Source organism: Capsicum annuum, chromosome 3, assembly GCF_002878395.1.
Source record: "Capsicum annuum cultivar UCD-10X-F1 chromosome 3, UCD10Xv1.1, whole genome shotgun sequence".
In the NCBI taxonomy this organism is placed as follows: domain Eukaryota; kingdom Viridiplantae; phylum Streptophyta; class Magnoliopsida; order Solanales; family Solanaceae; genus Capsicum; species Capsicum annuum.
Genome location: NC_061113.1, coordinates 264,780,870 through 264,794,196, shown reverse-complemented (window position 1 = coordinate 264,794,196; position 13,327 = coordinate 264,780,870). Strand labels below are relative to the sequence as shown.

General features: G+C 34.4%; 1 protein-coding gene across 2 annotated transcripts; it reads right to left on the bottom strand.

Annotated features, from left to right (window-relative positions):
• Positions 1-1,623: 1,623 nt before the first annotated feature.
• LOC107862188 (elongation factor 1-alpha) lies at positions 1,624-12,348 on the bottom strand. 2 transcript variants are annotated; one of them, XM_016707670.2, is made up of 12 exons: positions 12,055-12,306; positions 9,549-9,981; positions 8,577-8,741; positions 7,534-7,755; positions 7,285-7,362; positions 6,209-6,546; positions 6,021-6,131; positions 5,453-5,940; positions 4,364-4,532; positions 2,462-2,701; positions 2,220-2,354; positions 1,624-2,064 (listed from the first exon to the last, which is right to left on the bottom strand). In XM_016707670.2, the coding sequence occupies exons 2-12, from the start codon at positions 9,646-9,648 to the stop codon at positions 1,933-1,935; spliced, it is 2,178 nt and encodes a 725-aa protein (XP_016563156.1). In that variant the 5' UTR covers positions 9,649-9,981; positions 12,055-12,306; the 3' UTR covers positions 1,624-1,932. The 2 variants fall into 2 exon arrangements, with proteins under 2 accessions (XP_016563156.1, XP_016563157.1); XM_016707671.2 differs by lacking the exon at positions 7,534-7,755 and having other exon boundaries at positions 12,055-12,348.
• Positions 12,349-13,327: the final 979 nt, after the last annotated feature.

Genomic DNA, 13,327 nt, shown 5'->3' with positions numbered 1-13,327 from the left:
ATCACCTACCAAACCAAGTCTGAACAAAGATTGCCATTCGAAATACACGTTCTCAAATATTAAAACTTGTTAATTTCTCATACCATACTTGTGCACCTAAAGTTGGTAATTAGAAAGACAGAATCCAAGCTGTCCATTTCAAGACCTATTTTCCAAGTAAATAGTAAGTACATTAGTTAATGAGTTAATATATAACATTAAATTATAATTTTAACCTTAAATTTTGACAATGCATAAATATGACCTTTAATTATTTAAAACTGTACAAATATAACCTCCGATTTTACGTGACAAAAAGTGTATTCATCACGCAAAATTGAGCACGTTCAGCTTAAAATCTAAGGGCATAATACATAAATATAACCCTAAACTTTGACAGTACACAAATATAACCTTTAACTATTTAAAACTGCACAAATATTACCTTTAAATGACTTCACTATTATTTTTTCATTATTGCCTATCAGGGAAAATTTAGGGGAAATAACCTTCTTCTAAATATGGACATCGAGATCAAGGAGATCGTGAGATCAAAGTGGACGTTCCCGATTTCCATGGCCGATTGCATCCTTGCATCCTGAGGACTTCAAAGATGAAAATGACATCTAATTTCTTTTGTCACGCGGGTATGTATATATATTATAAAGCAGAGAACGAATTTAAGTTATATAATATATCTAAATATTATTTATTTAAATATTAAATTAAAGATGAAACTATACTAATAATAAAAAAATTATTTTTTTAATAAAACGTTATTAAATTAATGTTATTAAGAATAGTAGTAGTATATTAAATTAACGTTATCAAATTAACGTAATTAAAATGTTATTAAATTAGTGTTATTAAAACGTTATTAAATTAACGAGGGGCGGATCTACGTGGTTGCCATGGGGTTCACCCAAACCCCCTCGGTAAAAAAATTACATTGTACATATATAAGATAGAAAATGTATATTTATATATGTATATTAATGTTGAACCACATGAAACAAGGCACTTAAATAACCCAATGATGTTATTTACTCTTTTTGGGCGCTTCCTTCAGCCTACTGCGCGGGTTCGATCCCTGCTAGTGGCTGGTTTTTTTTAATTAAAAAAAAACTAAATGTTGCTGCTATAGAAATAAATAAAAATAATAATAATAATAATAATATATTTTTTTTAATTAGAAAAAAGTTAGGTGCTGTTGCTATAGAAATAAATAAAAAAATTATAATAATAATAATAATACAACAACAACAAACTCAGTGTATTCCCACATAGTGAGGTGTGGGGAGGGTAAAATGTACGCAGTCCATACCACTACCTCCGGAGAGGTAGCAAGGCTATTTCCGATTAGACAATAATAATAATAATAATAATAAAAACGACGTTTTAACACAAAAAACAAAACTTTGACAGTGCACAAATATGACCTTTAATTATTCAAAACTGCACAAATATGACCTCACCAAGTCAGCCCTTTTAATGATGTGGCACCGTGTGATTGGATTACCTTTTCACGTAGGCGCGAGTGAGACTCACGCATGGGGTTGCAAAATCAGAGGTCATATTTGTTTAGGTTTTGAATAATTAAAGGTTCTATTTGTGCACTATCAAAGTTTAAGGTCAAAGTTATAATTTGGTGTTAAATTTAGGGTGATATTTATGTATTAACTCTTAATTAATAGTACATAAAGAAAGGGGCTGAATAAAATTATAGTTGTAGTACTAAAGAACAAGAAAAAGAATCCTATCAGAATAGAAGTAATGTACATGTAAAACATGACTAGCCCCACCATGGATTCCCACTTTTCTCTTAGAAATAGAAAGAGTGTGTCAGTCGCTCACTTTGCAGTAGATGATAAATTTAGGCAGCTTTTGCTGTCCATGTGGTTTCTCTTTCAAGCTACAGATCTTCACATGAACCTTTGCTGCTGTGTTGTGTTTTTATTCCTGCTTCCCTATAACTCGGGTGACCAGACCAAGGGCAACGGTTCTTCCTGATGATCGGAGGGACACCCTTCCAAGAGCTTTACAATTAGAATGCTCGTCAATGCAAACAACTCCTTGCAAAACCACCTAAACCATCATAAATAAGCTAATTGAAATGAATTGTCTTTAGCAAGTCAACTTTCAACCTACAAGAGCAGAAGCATATTGCCGGCTTCCGCCTAACAAAGAAAAAGAAATACACTAAATAAGCAGGAAATGTGAAAGTTGCCTTTGTCAACAACCTCAATCATAGCATTCTGCTTTGCCAGAAGACATCGAGGTGATTTCTTAGTCTCTTTTCCGGTCTTCGGATCAAGCAATGACAAAATCTTCACAACTCTTGCAGCCTCCTTAGTGTGGTGTACAAGAAATTCCAACTGCATAGTTCCAGGTATTAAATGCTCTATAATCATTAACTATACATAAGACATGGCACAGAAATTTATGAAAATATTCACTAGAACGATCAATTAATGGATGGTACCTGAGAGCCAATTAAAATTGGACTGGCATTGTCCAGGATGAGGACCTTCAGTTCCAAATGATTTGCAACTGGAACAGGGAACTCAGGGTGGCACAAGACACCCCCCGCCATCACATGACTTGCATCAATACCTTGTAGATTGATAGTGACACTGTCTCCAGCTTTTGCGGTGTTACAAACCTGAGAATCACGTTCCAAAGAACGCACTGTCGCCATTTCTCTAGATGGCATAACTAAAACCTGACCATGTTAATAACTCGGTGTTAAATGCATAGGTATTATAGGATGTTTGGATTGACTTATTTTTAAGTGTTTTTGGCTTTTAAGAGTCTTTTTTATTTTTGGAGGTATTTGGCAAAGAAAAAAAGTGCTTTTAAGCACTCTACTTTAAGCTTTAAAAGTACAAAAAAAAAAAAAAAAAAAAAGTGAAAAGCCAAAATAAGGTTGCTGCCTACTTTTGGCATTTGGCTTTTAAGTCACTCAAAAAAAGCCCATCCAAACACCCCCTTAGTCCATCAAATATAATGGAACTACACTTCACACAAAGTAGATTTCTGAGGTTTTGCAGCTGCAGTTTGCTCTTTGCTAAATGGAACATTTTCACACTCTTTATTTTACTATGATCAGCGAAGTTTTTCTTTCTTCCATCATTTTTTCTCTCTTTCTAACTCTTTATTTTCTTGTGTTTATCTTCAAGTATTTTTCAAAACTCCCACAGTTCTGCCTCTAAAATGTGCTACAAGTACTAGATTTACTTCCCTGACCAAATCTCAGGATGTTTTATTCTTTACACACTTCTCCCCAATTTTCAAGAACAATGTCGATGACATCCTATGGCCCCACCCTAAGGTTTGTAAAAGTTACAGATAGGGTCACACCTATTACTGCAACAAAATGTGTGCGGGTGCGTGTCGGATCCTCCAAAAATAGTGTATTTCTAAAGGATCCGACACTGCGGCAGCATTTTTGGAGAGTCCGAGTAACTTAGACAGAAACCCCAAAAAAACTCAGATATCAAACCAGAAATAATTTCAGTAAAGAAACTCAAACACTAACAACAACAAAATTGAGTCAAACTGTTCAACAATCTGCATATAATGAATTCAATCAGCGATACACAAAGAAAGATGATTCTGATATAACAAATATCTAAATTTCAGAAATAGCAGCTGATGTTTTTCAAAACTTTTCACGAATTCTGAAGCAGGAGAGCATCTAAAAGCACAAACCAACACCCTTCTCGGCTAAAAGGTGAGAAAAAGTACAGAAAAATGAAGATCAACCACAATGAAAGTTTCTGGCAGTCTTTTGCCCTTATCCCAAAACCTCTCAGTCTGTTTCATAGTATTCTAGTGATTCTGTGGTTTAGGACGGTTTTCCAGTTGTCAGAGATATGTTTACTCTAAAAACGTGACTCATAAAAGACATGTTAATGACATTAAAAGTTCTACAGACAATAGCGCCTACATGTTTCTGTCACATAGGAACCTTTAAACATTACTTCCAGTTTTGGTATTTTCTTTTTTTAAAATATTAGCCAGGTTTATAGTAATGTTACTGACAAGTTTAAATGATATGTTGTAACCTGAGCTATGATGCTTTCACCATTTGCCGGCAGCCCTAGTTTTTGCCCATTGGAATTTTGGAATAAATTAATACTTAAAACATTGCTCATAAACACCTTAAATCTGTTTTGGAAATATTTTAAAAAGCTGCATCTTTTTTGTTAATTAGTTTGAGAAAGGATTATACAGGTTAAACTTCCTTTCTCTGACCCTAACCTGGATAAAGGTTAATGTTTATGATGAAATAAACTATTAGGTAAGAAAATGACTACCAAAAGCACGTGTATCATAGAGGAAGAAAGGGTACAAGAAAGGAATTTGTAGTAGTCTCCAGTACCTTGTTTCCAGTTTGAAGAGCTCCCCTCTCCAACTTACCGCATACTGACACTTGTCCTTGAGACTGCACTCTTACAACATCACATATTGGCATTAAAAATGGCTTCGAGTAATCCCTTTGAGGAGGTTGGAGAGAGTCTATTGCATCCAATAGGCAAGGACCTTGAAACCTGCAAGTTTTCGAGGCCATGTTGTTACTTCATGAGTTTGTCAAGAATCCAGACAAAAAGCTAGCTCCAGTAATTTGTGTTAAAACAACTAAATTTTTTTGATAAGCTGATATCAATCAGCTAAACCTCAGTCCAATATTAATTGGTATCAGACAGTGGAATCCTTCATTTCCGTTCTTCTCTATTCAAGTCCATTTCACTTCGATACTAATTAGTTTCTTGAAGCAGATTAGGAGCTTCATAAAATTGAAAGTTCTATGAATCTCATACTTACCTCTATATGGGATCAAATTTTCTAACAGAAACAAAACACACTTGAAAAAAAATCTAATCTAATGTAAGCATACTATAACAACTAAGCCTTAATCTCAACTAGTTGGTATCGCCTAAATGGATCTATTATGTTTAGCTAAATGTACACTGATTCTAGAGATTGTAGGTTCTATAAGAAAATTCCCTCCTTGTAACTTTAAGTCTGACTCGTCCCCTTTAATCATCTTGAATCACCTTGCTGCCTCACCTACTAACTGATGCACATGGAGGTTTATGCACGATATGGTGAATAATCTCATTTGTTCTCAAGTGTGTGCGTGTTATTTGTTGAATGTGTAATCTTTTATCTGTATATATTCCATTTACATTGTAGAACTACAACTACTTATAAAATTCAACTCAATGGAACAATTTTCATCTTAACAACTAAAGTAGACCTTTTAAGTTATTGATATCTAAGAAGACTTTTTGCTATTTTGAATTCCAGAAGCTTATTATTTAAGAACTCTTTGTTATGTGATAAAGTTGAGAGATGTGACTAGCATTAAATAATAATACTAAGGTTCTTCTTTCTTAAACCCACGCACCCATGACACAAAAAAGAAAGGAAGAAAAAAGAAAAAGAGGATGGTGGTTAGTAGGCTAACCAGGACAACAACCGTGACTCTGATGGACCTGTCACCAAATTTTGGTTTTCCATGGCACTTAGGGGAATCCATGCTACTGAAGAATCTTTAAACTTACAAGCACGGAGAAATGAGCCTAATTGTTTCTTAATTGCGTCAAATCGTTCTTTGGAGTATCCCACTGTGTCCATTTTGTTAACAGCAATTATAATCTGATCCACCCCAAAGCTTTTGATAAGTTGTGCATGCTCCCTCGTCTGACCTCCAGTAGCATCAATACCTGCTTCAAATGCACCTTCTGAAGCATCAGTTACAAGAATTGCTGCATCTGCTTGTGTAGCACCAGATATCATATTTGGGACAAAATCCCTGTGGCCTGGAGAATCAAGCAGAACAACACGGTAACATTTTGTGTTAAAGTAGGCAACGCCCACTGTCATAGTTATTCCCCTCTCTCTTTCTTCAGCACTCTCATCCAATGCCCAAGCATAAGCAAATGATCCTTTCCCCTGATTGAACAGACAACAGACTTGTCAATAAACTCCAAAACATTTGATTGTGTCTTACAAAAAGAATGAAGAATAATCACTTGCTGCTTAGCCTCTTTTTCATTTTTGTGCATTTCCTTATGGGATATCTGCCCCAAAAGGTGTAGTAACCTTCCTGACAGTGTTGATTTCCCCGAATCCACATGTCCAACCTAGATATTGAAAAAACGTGTGACCAAATATCATTGTAATATACATTAAATCAAGAGACTGCAAACAAAGGACTTACAATTGCAAGATTTAGCTGGTTGAAGTTGTCTTCTGCTTGAGGAGGCTGTACAATTTTCTGAAGCTTATTCTTTGAGCTTGATGTTGCACTGTCACTCTTTACAATAGCCACATTGTGAAGCTTTGACGATATAGACATATTGTTCAAGTTGCTTGTTAGACCATTATTTCCTCTAGTTTTCGAAGAAGAACCACTATCCTTCAGATCATCATGTTTAACTTTTGCTAATGATGTTGAAGAGCTTGGATGCCCTTCAGCAGCCAATTCCTTTTTAACTTCTGCACTCACTTCTTTGTTATTTGATGGGATATTTAACTGTAAAGTCTTGCTAGTATCAGCTGAAAGGAGACCAACAAAGCAAATAAAACATGTCAAACTCTCCAAAATAAAAATATATGAAAACATAAGAAAACAGTTACATGACTGTGTGTTCAATACAAACCTAGAAAAGGCGACAGGGCAAAAGAAAAGAAAAGCAGAAGTTTCGTGAAAAACACTAAAATAACAATACCACGGTATCCAAATGATATTTAAGACATATTGATTTAACAAGAAATTTAAGCTAGTAATACTGAGTTTATTTGGCAAAGCACTAGAAAAACCTTAAAATGCCATGTATTTACTACTCTTCCAAGGAGAGTAAGAATATTATGGTGGCGAGAAAAAGTAAGGACCAGTAACGTATTGTAAGAACACAATTCACTCACTGTCCAGTTGCATTTCAAAGGGAACACCTAGACACCTTTGCTCTCACACATAAATCTCAAGAAATAGTGATACATCTTTCACACTAGGGCACTTGTAGTGATCCTCCATTGACTATTTCCGAGGCTCCATCTTCATCAATTAGGCCAATGCAAGAACGGTAGATGCATTAAGAGTCATTGATTGCAGATGTTTCTTTTCAATTTCTTTTCTCATTTATTTTCCAGTTAACAAATGTGAGTGCAAAACCTCGCCCATTGACCCTATGGACTTCCACGCTAGAAGTACTATTGTCCTAACTAAAGAACCATCTTAATGAAATAGGACACAAATCAAGTGTAAAAATAGAATCAAAAGCATGAAGAGAGTACCTTTGGGACGTAATCTGGATGGTGTTATTCCACTCAGTACTAAATCGTCTGGAGATGGAGAGTCAAACTTGAAAGGTACTGCATCATCATTAACATATGTGAGGAAATGAATTAAAAGCAAGGATGGCCGAATACTGAACAGAGATGGAAGTACCATAATGCAGCAAACACAATTTTTCAAGCAAAGGGAAGGGGAAAAAAGGAAGTGCATATGTCCATAGACCAGCCTGTGCTTGAGCATGTGCAGACCTATATTAATCTTGCAGTGGCTTTGAGAGCAAAAAGCTCTGTGCAAATCATGAAACTGTCCACATATATTTCCAGGCTTGTAGAAGTTAAAGCAATCTTCAGTCTTAAAAGAGTTATTCAGTGCTTCAAAGTTTATAGCATTTTTTGCTTTCTGAAGCAGCAGTGATGGAAATAGAGACTCGGCCATTACAGATGCTCCAGAACCTTTACATATGCCACCAACTGCACGAGAACCATCTACTCTATGAAGTAGCAAGCAGACCACACATGAAACAACAAGCAGAACAGATAAGACCTATATATAATTACGTAAGAAAAGGTAGCTTGTCTATACAACATAATAACCTTTATAATAGGCAGACTAAGAACAGAGGAGAAGTGCCCAAAACCTTCAAATAAGCATTGTATTGTAGCAGGTAAATAAAGCATGAAATAACATTAGAGATGGAATACCCATGTAATAATTCAGTCTCCCTAGACCCTAATAAAAATGTTTTCTCATGTTCTGTAATATGCTATGGTCCATAGTGCAAATAAGCAAAGCAGTTCACAACTTCACGTGTGCTAGTCTGCTAGATGGTAGTGTGTGCTAGTCTGCTAGATGGTAGTAACAAATTTCATAGAGATAGACATGAAATAAAATCAAGGAGAATGCGACCAAACTACCCAAGAAAACAGTTCCCCTTCCCAGTCTCCAAATGAAAATGTCTTCTCGTGTTCTCTATTTCCCTGGTTACTGCTAGTATTCACAAATGTGCTATAGGGTAGTAACAAATTTCACAGAGAACATATATATAGCAGAAGACAAATTAGCAATAAGTAAAGCATGAGATGACATCAAGGAGAATTGCAACCAATAGAGTACCAAGGAAACAGAAAAATAGTTCTCTCTCCCTAGCGCTCCCAAAAGAAAATGTTTTCTCATGTTTAGTATTAGAGATGTAAAATACAGCAAGCAATCTGTTCATAAGCATGTACATAGTAACAAATTTCCCAGAGAGGCACATATTTAGACCCTAAGGACAGGTTCAGGAGTTGCTAACCTGCATTTTCTTTACTGCTGACACGATTTTTGACCAATGGATTACGAAGGACTCCACATATATCACATACATTCATAGTGTCTTCATTATCAAATGTGCAAATGGGACAACGCCAAACCCCAGCCTTAACCGACTCCTGTTTTGACCTTGTTTCTGGCGGCGCACCTGCAGCATATTGTTAAAAAGCATATTGAGTTCTTCAAAGTTATCTTAATATTTTTCGCTATTTCCACGACCTACGATCATTGTAATCAACCATACATTTAACCATGCAAAGAAGAAATCTCATTGGTATTTCCTGTGTCCTTTCATGTAATAATACTACTTGTAAACTTAGTTTAAAGCGGAAAAAATGGCATTAAGAACCTCAATGTAAATGGTCATGAAGTTGCATAGGATATCATTATCTGTATAAAAGTACCAAAAGCTTTGGGATATTCCACCATGGGAGACAATAATTGAGACACAGGAGTGTAACTTTTAGGGAGTCCTCCAAGAAGTTAAACAAATCATAGCTTAAGCCAGGGAATAATTTTGAGTGACTTTTTAAGTATTTTTATCCTTCAAGGATTCCCAGTGAGAAGTATAGACAAGCCCCACACAACAACTAAATGCTGTCCACCAACCTACTTCAAGAAACATAGTCAACAATGGAATGATGACACGTTAATGATTGCTGTAACAGTTCAGAAAAAATTAACACAACACAGAAAGTCATTGCAATTTAATGGATAATACCATGAATTTTAATTAGCTTGCAGAAATGAGTTTGCAAGTACATAAAATACTTTCATTCAAACATGGCATCACAAAGGTAAGTCAGCAATACAAAAAAGTAACCTCAGTGTGATTAATGTCTTTTTTCTATTCTTATATGTTAAGGGCTTGAGGGGAGATGGAACTGAATTGTGCAGCCTCAGATCTTAAACATGAAAATCTGTCAGGCTCACTAGAAAGGACTGAGGTACTCACCATTTCCCTCTGCATAATCATCATCATAGTCATAACCGTCATCTTCATAGTAATCAAAATCTTCCTCGTAGTTAACTCCATAATTCACCTTACGAGGCATGGTGAACTTTCAGCTATGTCTAAAAATCATGTACTTGAATGGTTACTCTCTTGATAAATCAAATGCAAATTACTGAAGGTGTGACGTAATGTGTAATCCCAGCAATTCCAACAGTAAAATAGAACACAATTTTCCTTTGTCACAATGAAATAAAGTTGAATATGAATGTAATTTCCCTTGATGATGATGACCTCATTTGAAAAACATCTCCAACTGATTTATGGACCAGAAAATCCTGTCCCAATCTGTGCAGAAAATTCATAAAATACACACCGAAGACAAGAACACCTTCTCTGAGTGCGCTGAGTGTGCGGGGAGAAGATTTGAATTTTCCTGTCCAATCAAAGAAGGTACTAGATTAGAAAAAAAGTTTAAATTTCCTTCATAAAGTGCATGCTGTCTCTGCTCACAACTGGTTATATGTTATACGACTCAGCTTTCCAATCCTCCGAAACAAGCTCTCAAAAGGAAGATAAAAGAATTATGAGTTCCAATAATTTTGCTTTGCAAGTATGATGTGGAGGAACAATGTCCTATACAAGCTATGTCTATCAGGTTTCAGTACTTATCCTCGTGATGTATATGGATGTCTATTTGTCTCCTTCTACTAGTTGTTTCAATCCCATGGAAGAGCCTTCAAGTTCAAATGTAGAGTTAAATAAAGAGACCTAACAGAGTATAATCCAGCTAGTTCATTACCTGATAGTTACAAAGTATAACACCCATCACCTGATAGTTACAAAAGTATAACACCCAAAGGCCAGTAGCACACTAGAAACATGAAACCTTTCGTGTTTAGTATGTCAGAAAACATATTCTCGAAAAAAGTTACTTTCTGAAAAATATTTTCTTCTATATGGTTTACAACAACAACAACAACAACAACAACAAACCCAGTGTATTCCCACAAAGTAAGGTATGGGGAGGGTAAAATGTACGCAGTCCATACCGCTACCTCCGAAGAAGTAGAGAGACTGTTTCCGATTCTTCTATATGGTTTAGTAAACAGAAAATATTTCAATGTTAACAAATTGGATAGTATATTGATGAAATCTTTTAGTATGAAAGATTGATAACAATATCTAAACGTCATTTGGAGCAGTGACATGATGTTAAGAGTTGAAACTGTTCTTAAAATAAATGGCTTCCACTCATAAGTGAGCAAAGTTACTGTTTTCATAGAAAACCCTGGCAACCAAAACACCAAAAAAATGACTTGTTTTCCAGAAAACACTGGTTGTCATAACAAATAAAGCCTAAGATTCTTGTTGTAATGGGTGAATTGAAATATCCGTTGACTAATTGTAATTCATTGATAATAAATACTTTTTACACAATATGTTACTCTTCTTTATAAGGAATTTACATGATAAGTTACTTAAAAAACCAACAATAACAAAAGCAAATAAATGTCTATATATAGTGTTGGTAGTAACCGAAAAAAGAGGGTAATTCACCAGCTCAACCGGTCAAACTACAATGGCGTTTAAAATGAGAGTGTATATAAATTAAATTCTGTATACAGATAGGTAGAATAATACAGTCTTCATGAAACTGCAATCTGAAGACCTTGTTATAGTACTTGAATCCTAGGGTTAATTTGCATTGGTATTACCAGATACAAGTCTCAACAGTAGCAAATTAGCAACTATGCCTCAGTCCCTATAGAAATAACAAATTATGCGATTGCTGGAAAATTCTACTGGATTTATTTGGTACTTGGCAAACTCGATCATTTAATCCACAAAAGCAATATATCTCGAGTTAAGGAATTGCAATAATAGTTAAACTTATCTAGCCAATACAAGATCTACCGGAGTCCCAAAAGAAATAATTAGCGCACACATACTCATTTCAAGTAATGAAAAAGGTACTCCCTCCGTTTTAATTAGTTTGTCCTAATTTCCTTTTTAGTCCATTTCAAAAAGAATGCTTCTTTACTTTAGGCAACTCTTTAATTATAATTTTCCACGTGACATGTTTTAAAATACAAGATTAAAGGACATTTTAGTACATTCCACATATTTTAGTTTGACACACAAAATTCAGAAAGCTCCTTTATTTTGTTGAATTTTATAAGTCAAAACCAAACGAACAAATCGAAACGGAGAGAGTAATATACTGAATAACAGCAATTAAAAAACGCAATGCAGGAATACTGGAGGACATATAAGTGACACTAATGATGTATCATAGCAATGCGGTTGTGGTTCAAATTGAAGACAAAAAGCCAAACTGCGTAACAAACAATTAGTAAGAAACACATACACAGAATGACACAATTACACAAATGGACAGTCGAAAATTAATTAATTTGAAGAGGGAAATCGAGCAGGGGTTTGTTCCAGATGAATACTAGCAAAACAGTGAAAGCGAATGATAAACAATTTTGAATCGTAAGCTTACTGTTGTCAACTCCGGCGAAGAACAGTCGCAGAATCGAAAGAAACTGTGTTGAAAAGTGTGAATTTGCTGCGATATCGAGGATTCGTCATTCACTCATAATTCCCTCTAAATAAAACTTTTCTGCCTATTTTACATGCTTTTCTAAAATTCGGAACTAAGATGAAAAAGGAGAATGACCCGATTAATTTAATTTTTAACTAATTAAAATATATACTTTTCACTTTTTTTATATACTAGAGTACTACATAATTTAACACAAAACATTTTTGCAATTGGTAGGAATTTAACATAAAATATAGGTAAATAAATAGCTGTTAATAATTTATTAAATTACAAAAGATTTGTCATTTTCTATTAGGAATATCTATAAATTAGCATAAAGTTCATAGTCGATCTTTATTATGCATCATTATCAACTATTATCTTCCACTGTCATCAATAATAACCATCGTTGTCACCAATTACATAAGTCGAATGGATATTACCACCATTAACTATCATTTACAATCACGTCTCAATCACTAATTCACTAATAAAAATCACTGTAATTAAGCATCACTATATATTTCTAACCATTATTTTCATCACCATCATTAACTATCACAATTATTAATTATTAACATCAATAACCAATCATTGATCACCATTGACAATTATTATATCGACTAACTACTATTCAAAACTATCATTATTATTCAAGTACCACAATATTTTGTAACTTGAGAAATTCATTGTGATGTGATTATGAAGTATGAACAGTCCACTTCAAAAATTCAAGCCCCAATTTGTTGTTTCCATAACACGTAAAACACCAGTAAACGTAATACTTATACATAAATGAACTGCTTAAAATATGAACATACTAATGATATTATTCCTCCTTTTAATCCCAATGCACTCATAAATAGTACTGGTAGCTATTTGGATGAATCCATCAATTGGAATATTTAGAACATATACCATGGGCAAAATACTCTTCTGGACCCTTATACTATATCGGTTTTGTAAGTTGAACACTTCTACTTGTCATATGAACCCTGAACCCACTAAAAAACAATATTTTAAACTCTTTTTTGTGAGTGTAACACACTCTCCCCACGTCAGCGGTCATGTCACTGACATGGCAGGAGAGTGTGTTTCACTCTCTTTAAAAGAGAGTGAGAACGAAAATAAATTTTTAAAAAATTATTTTTAATATTTCTTTAAATAAATATATATAATTTTCATTTTTATTTTTATTTATTCTTCATTTCTTCTTCTTCCATTCTTCTTC

Excerpts from the sequence above, each read along its gene's own strand:
- LOC107862188 (XM_016707670.2), bottom strand. The coding sequence starts at position 9,648 with ATGCCTCGTAAGGTGAATTATGGAGTTAACTACGAGGAAGATTTTGAT. Across the intron at positions 6,132-6,208 it reads ACCAGCTAAATCTTGCAATT|GTTGGACATGTGGATTCGGG; the intron begins GTAAGTCCTTTG and ends TTCAATATCTAG. Across the intron at positions 2,065-2,219 it reads AGCAGAATGCTATGATTGAG|GTGGTTTTGCAAGGAGTTGT; the intron begins GTTGTTGACAAA and ends ATGATGGTTTAG.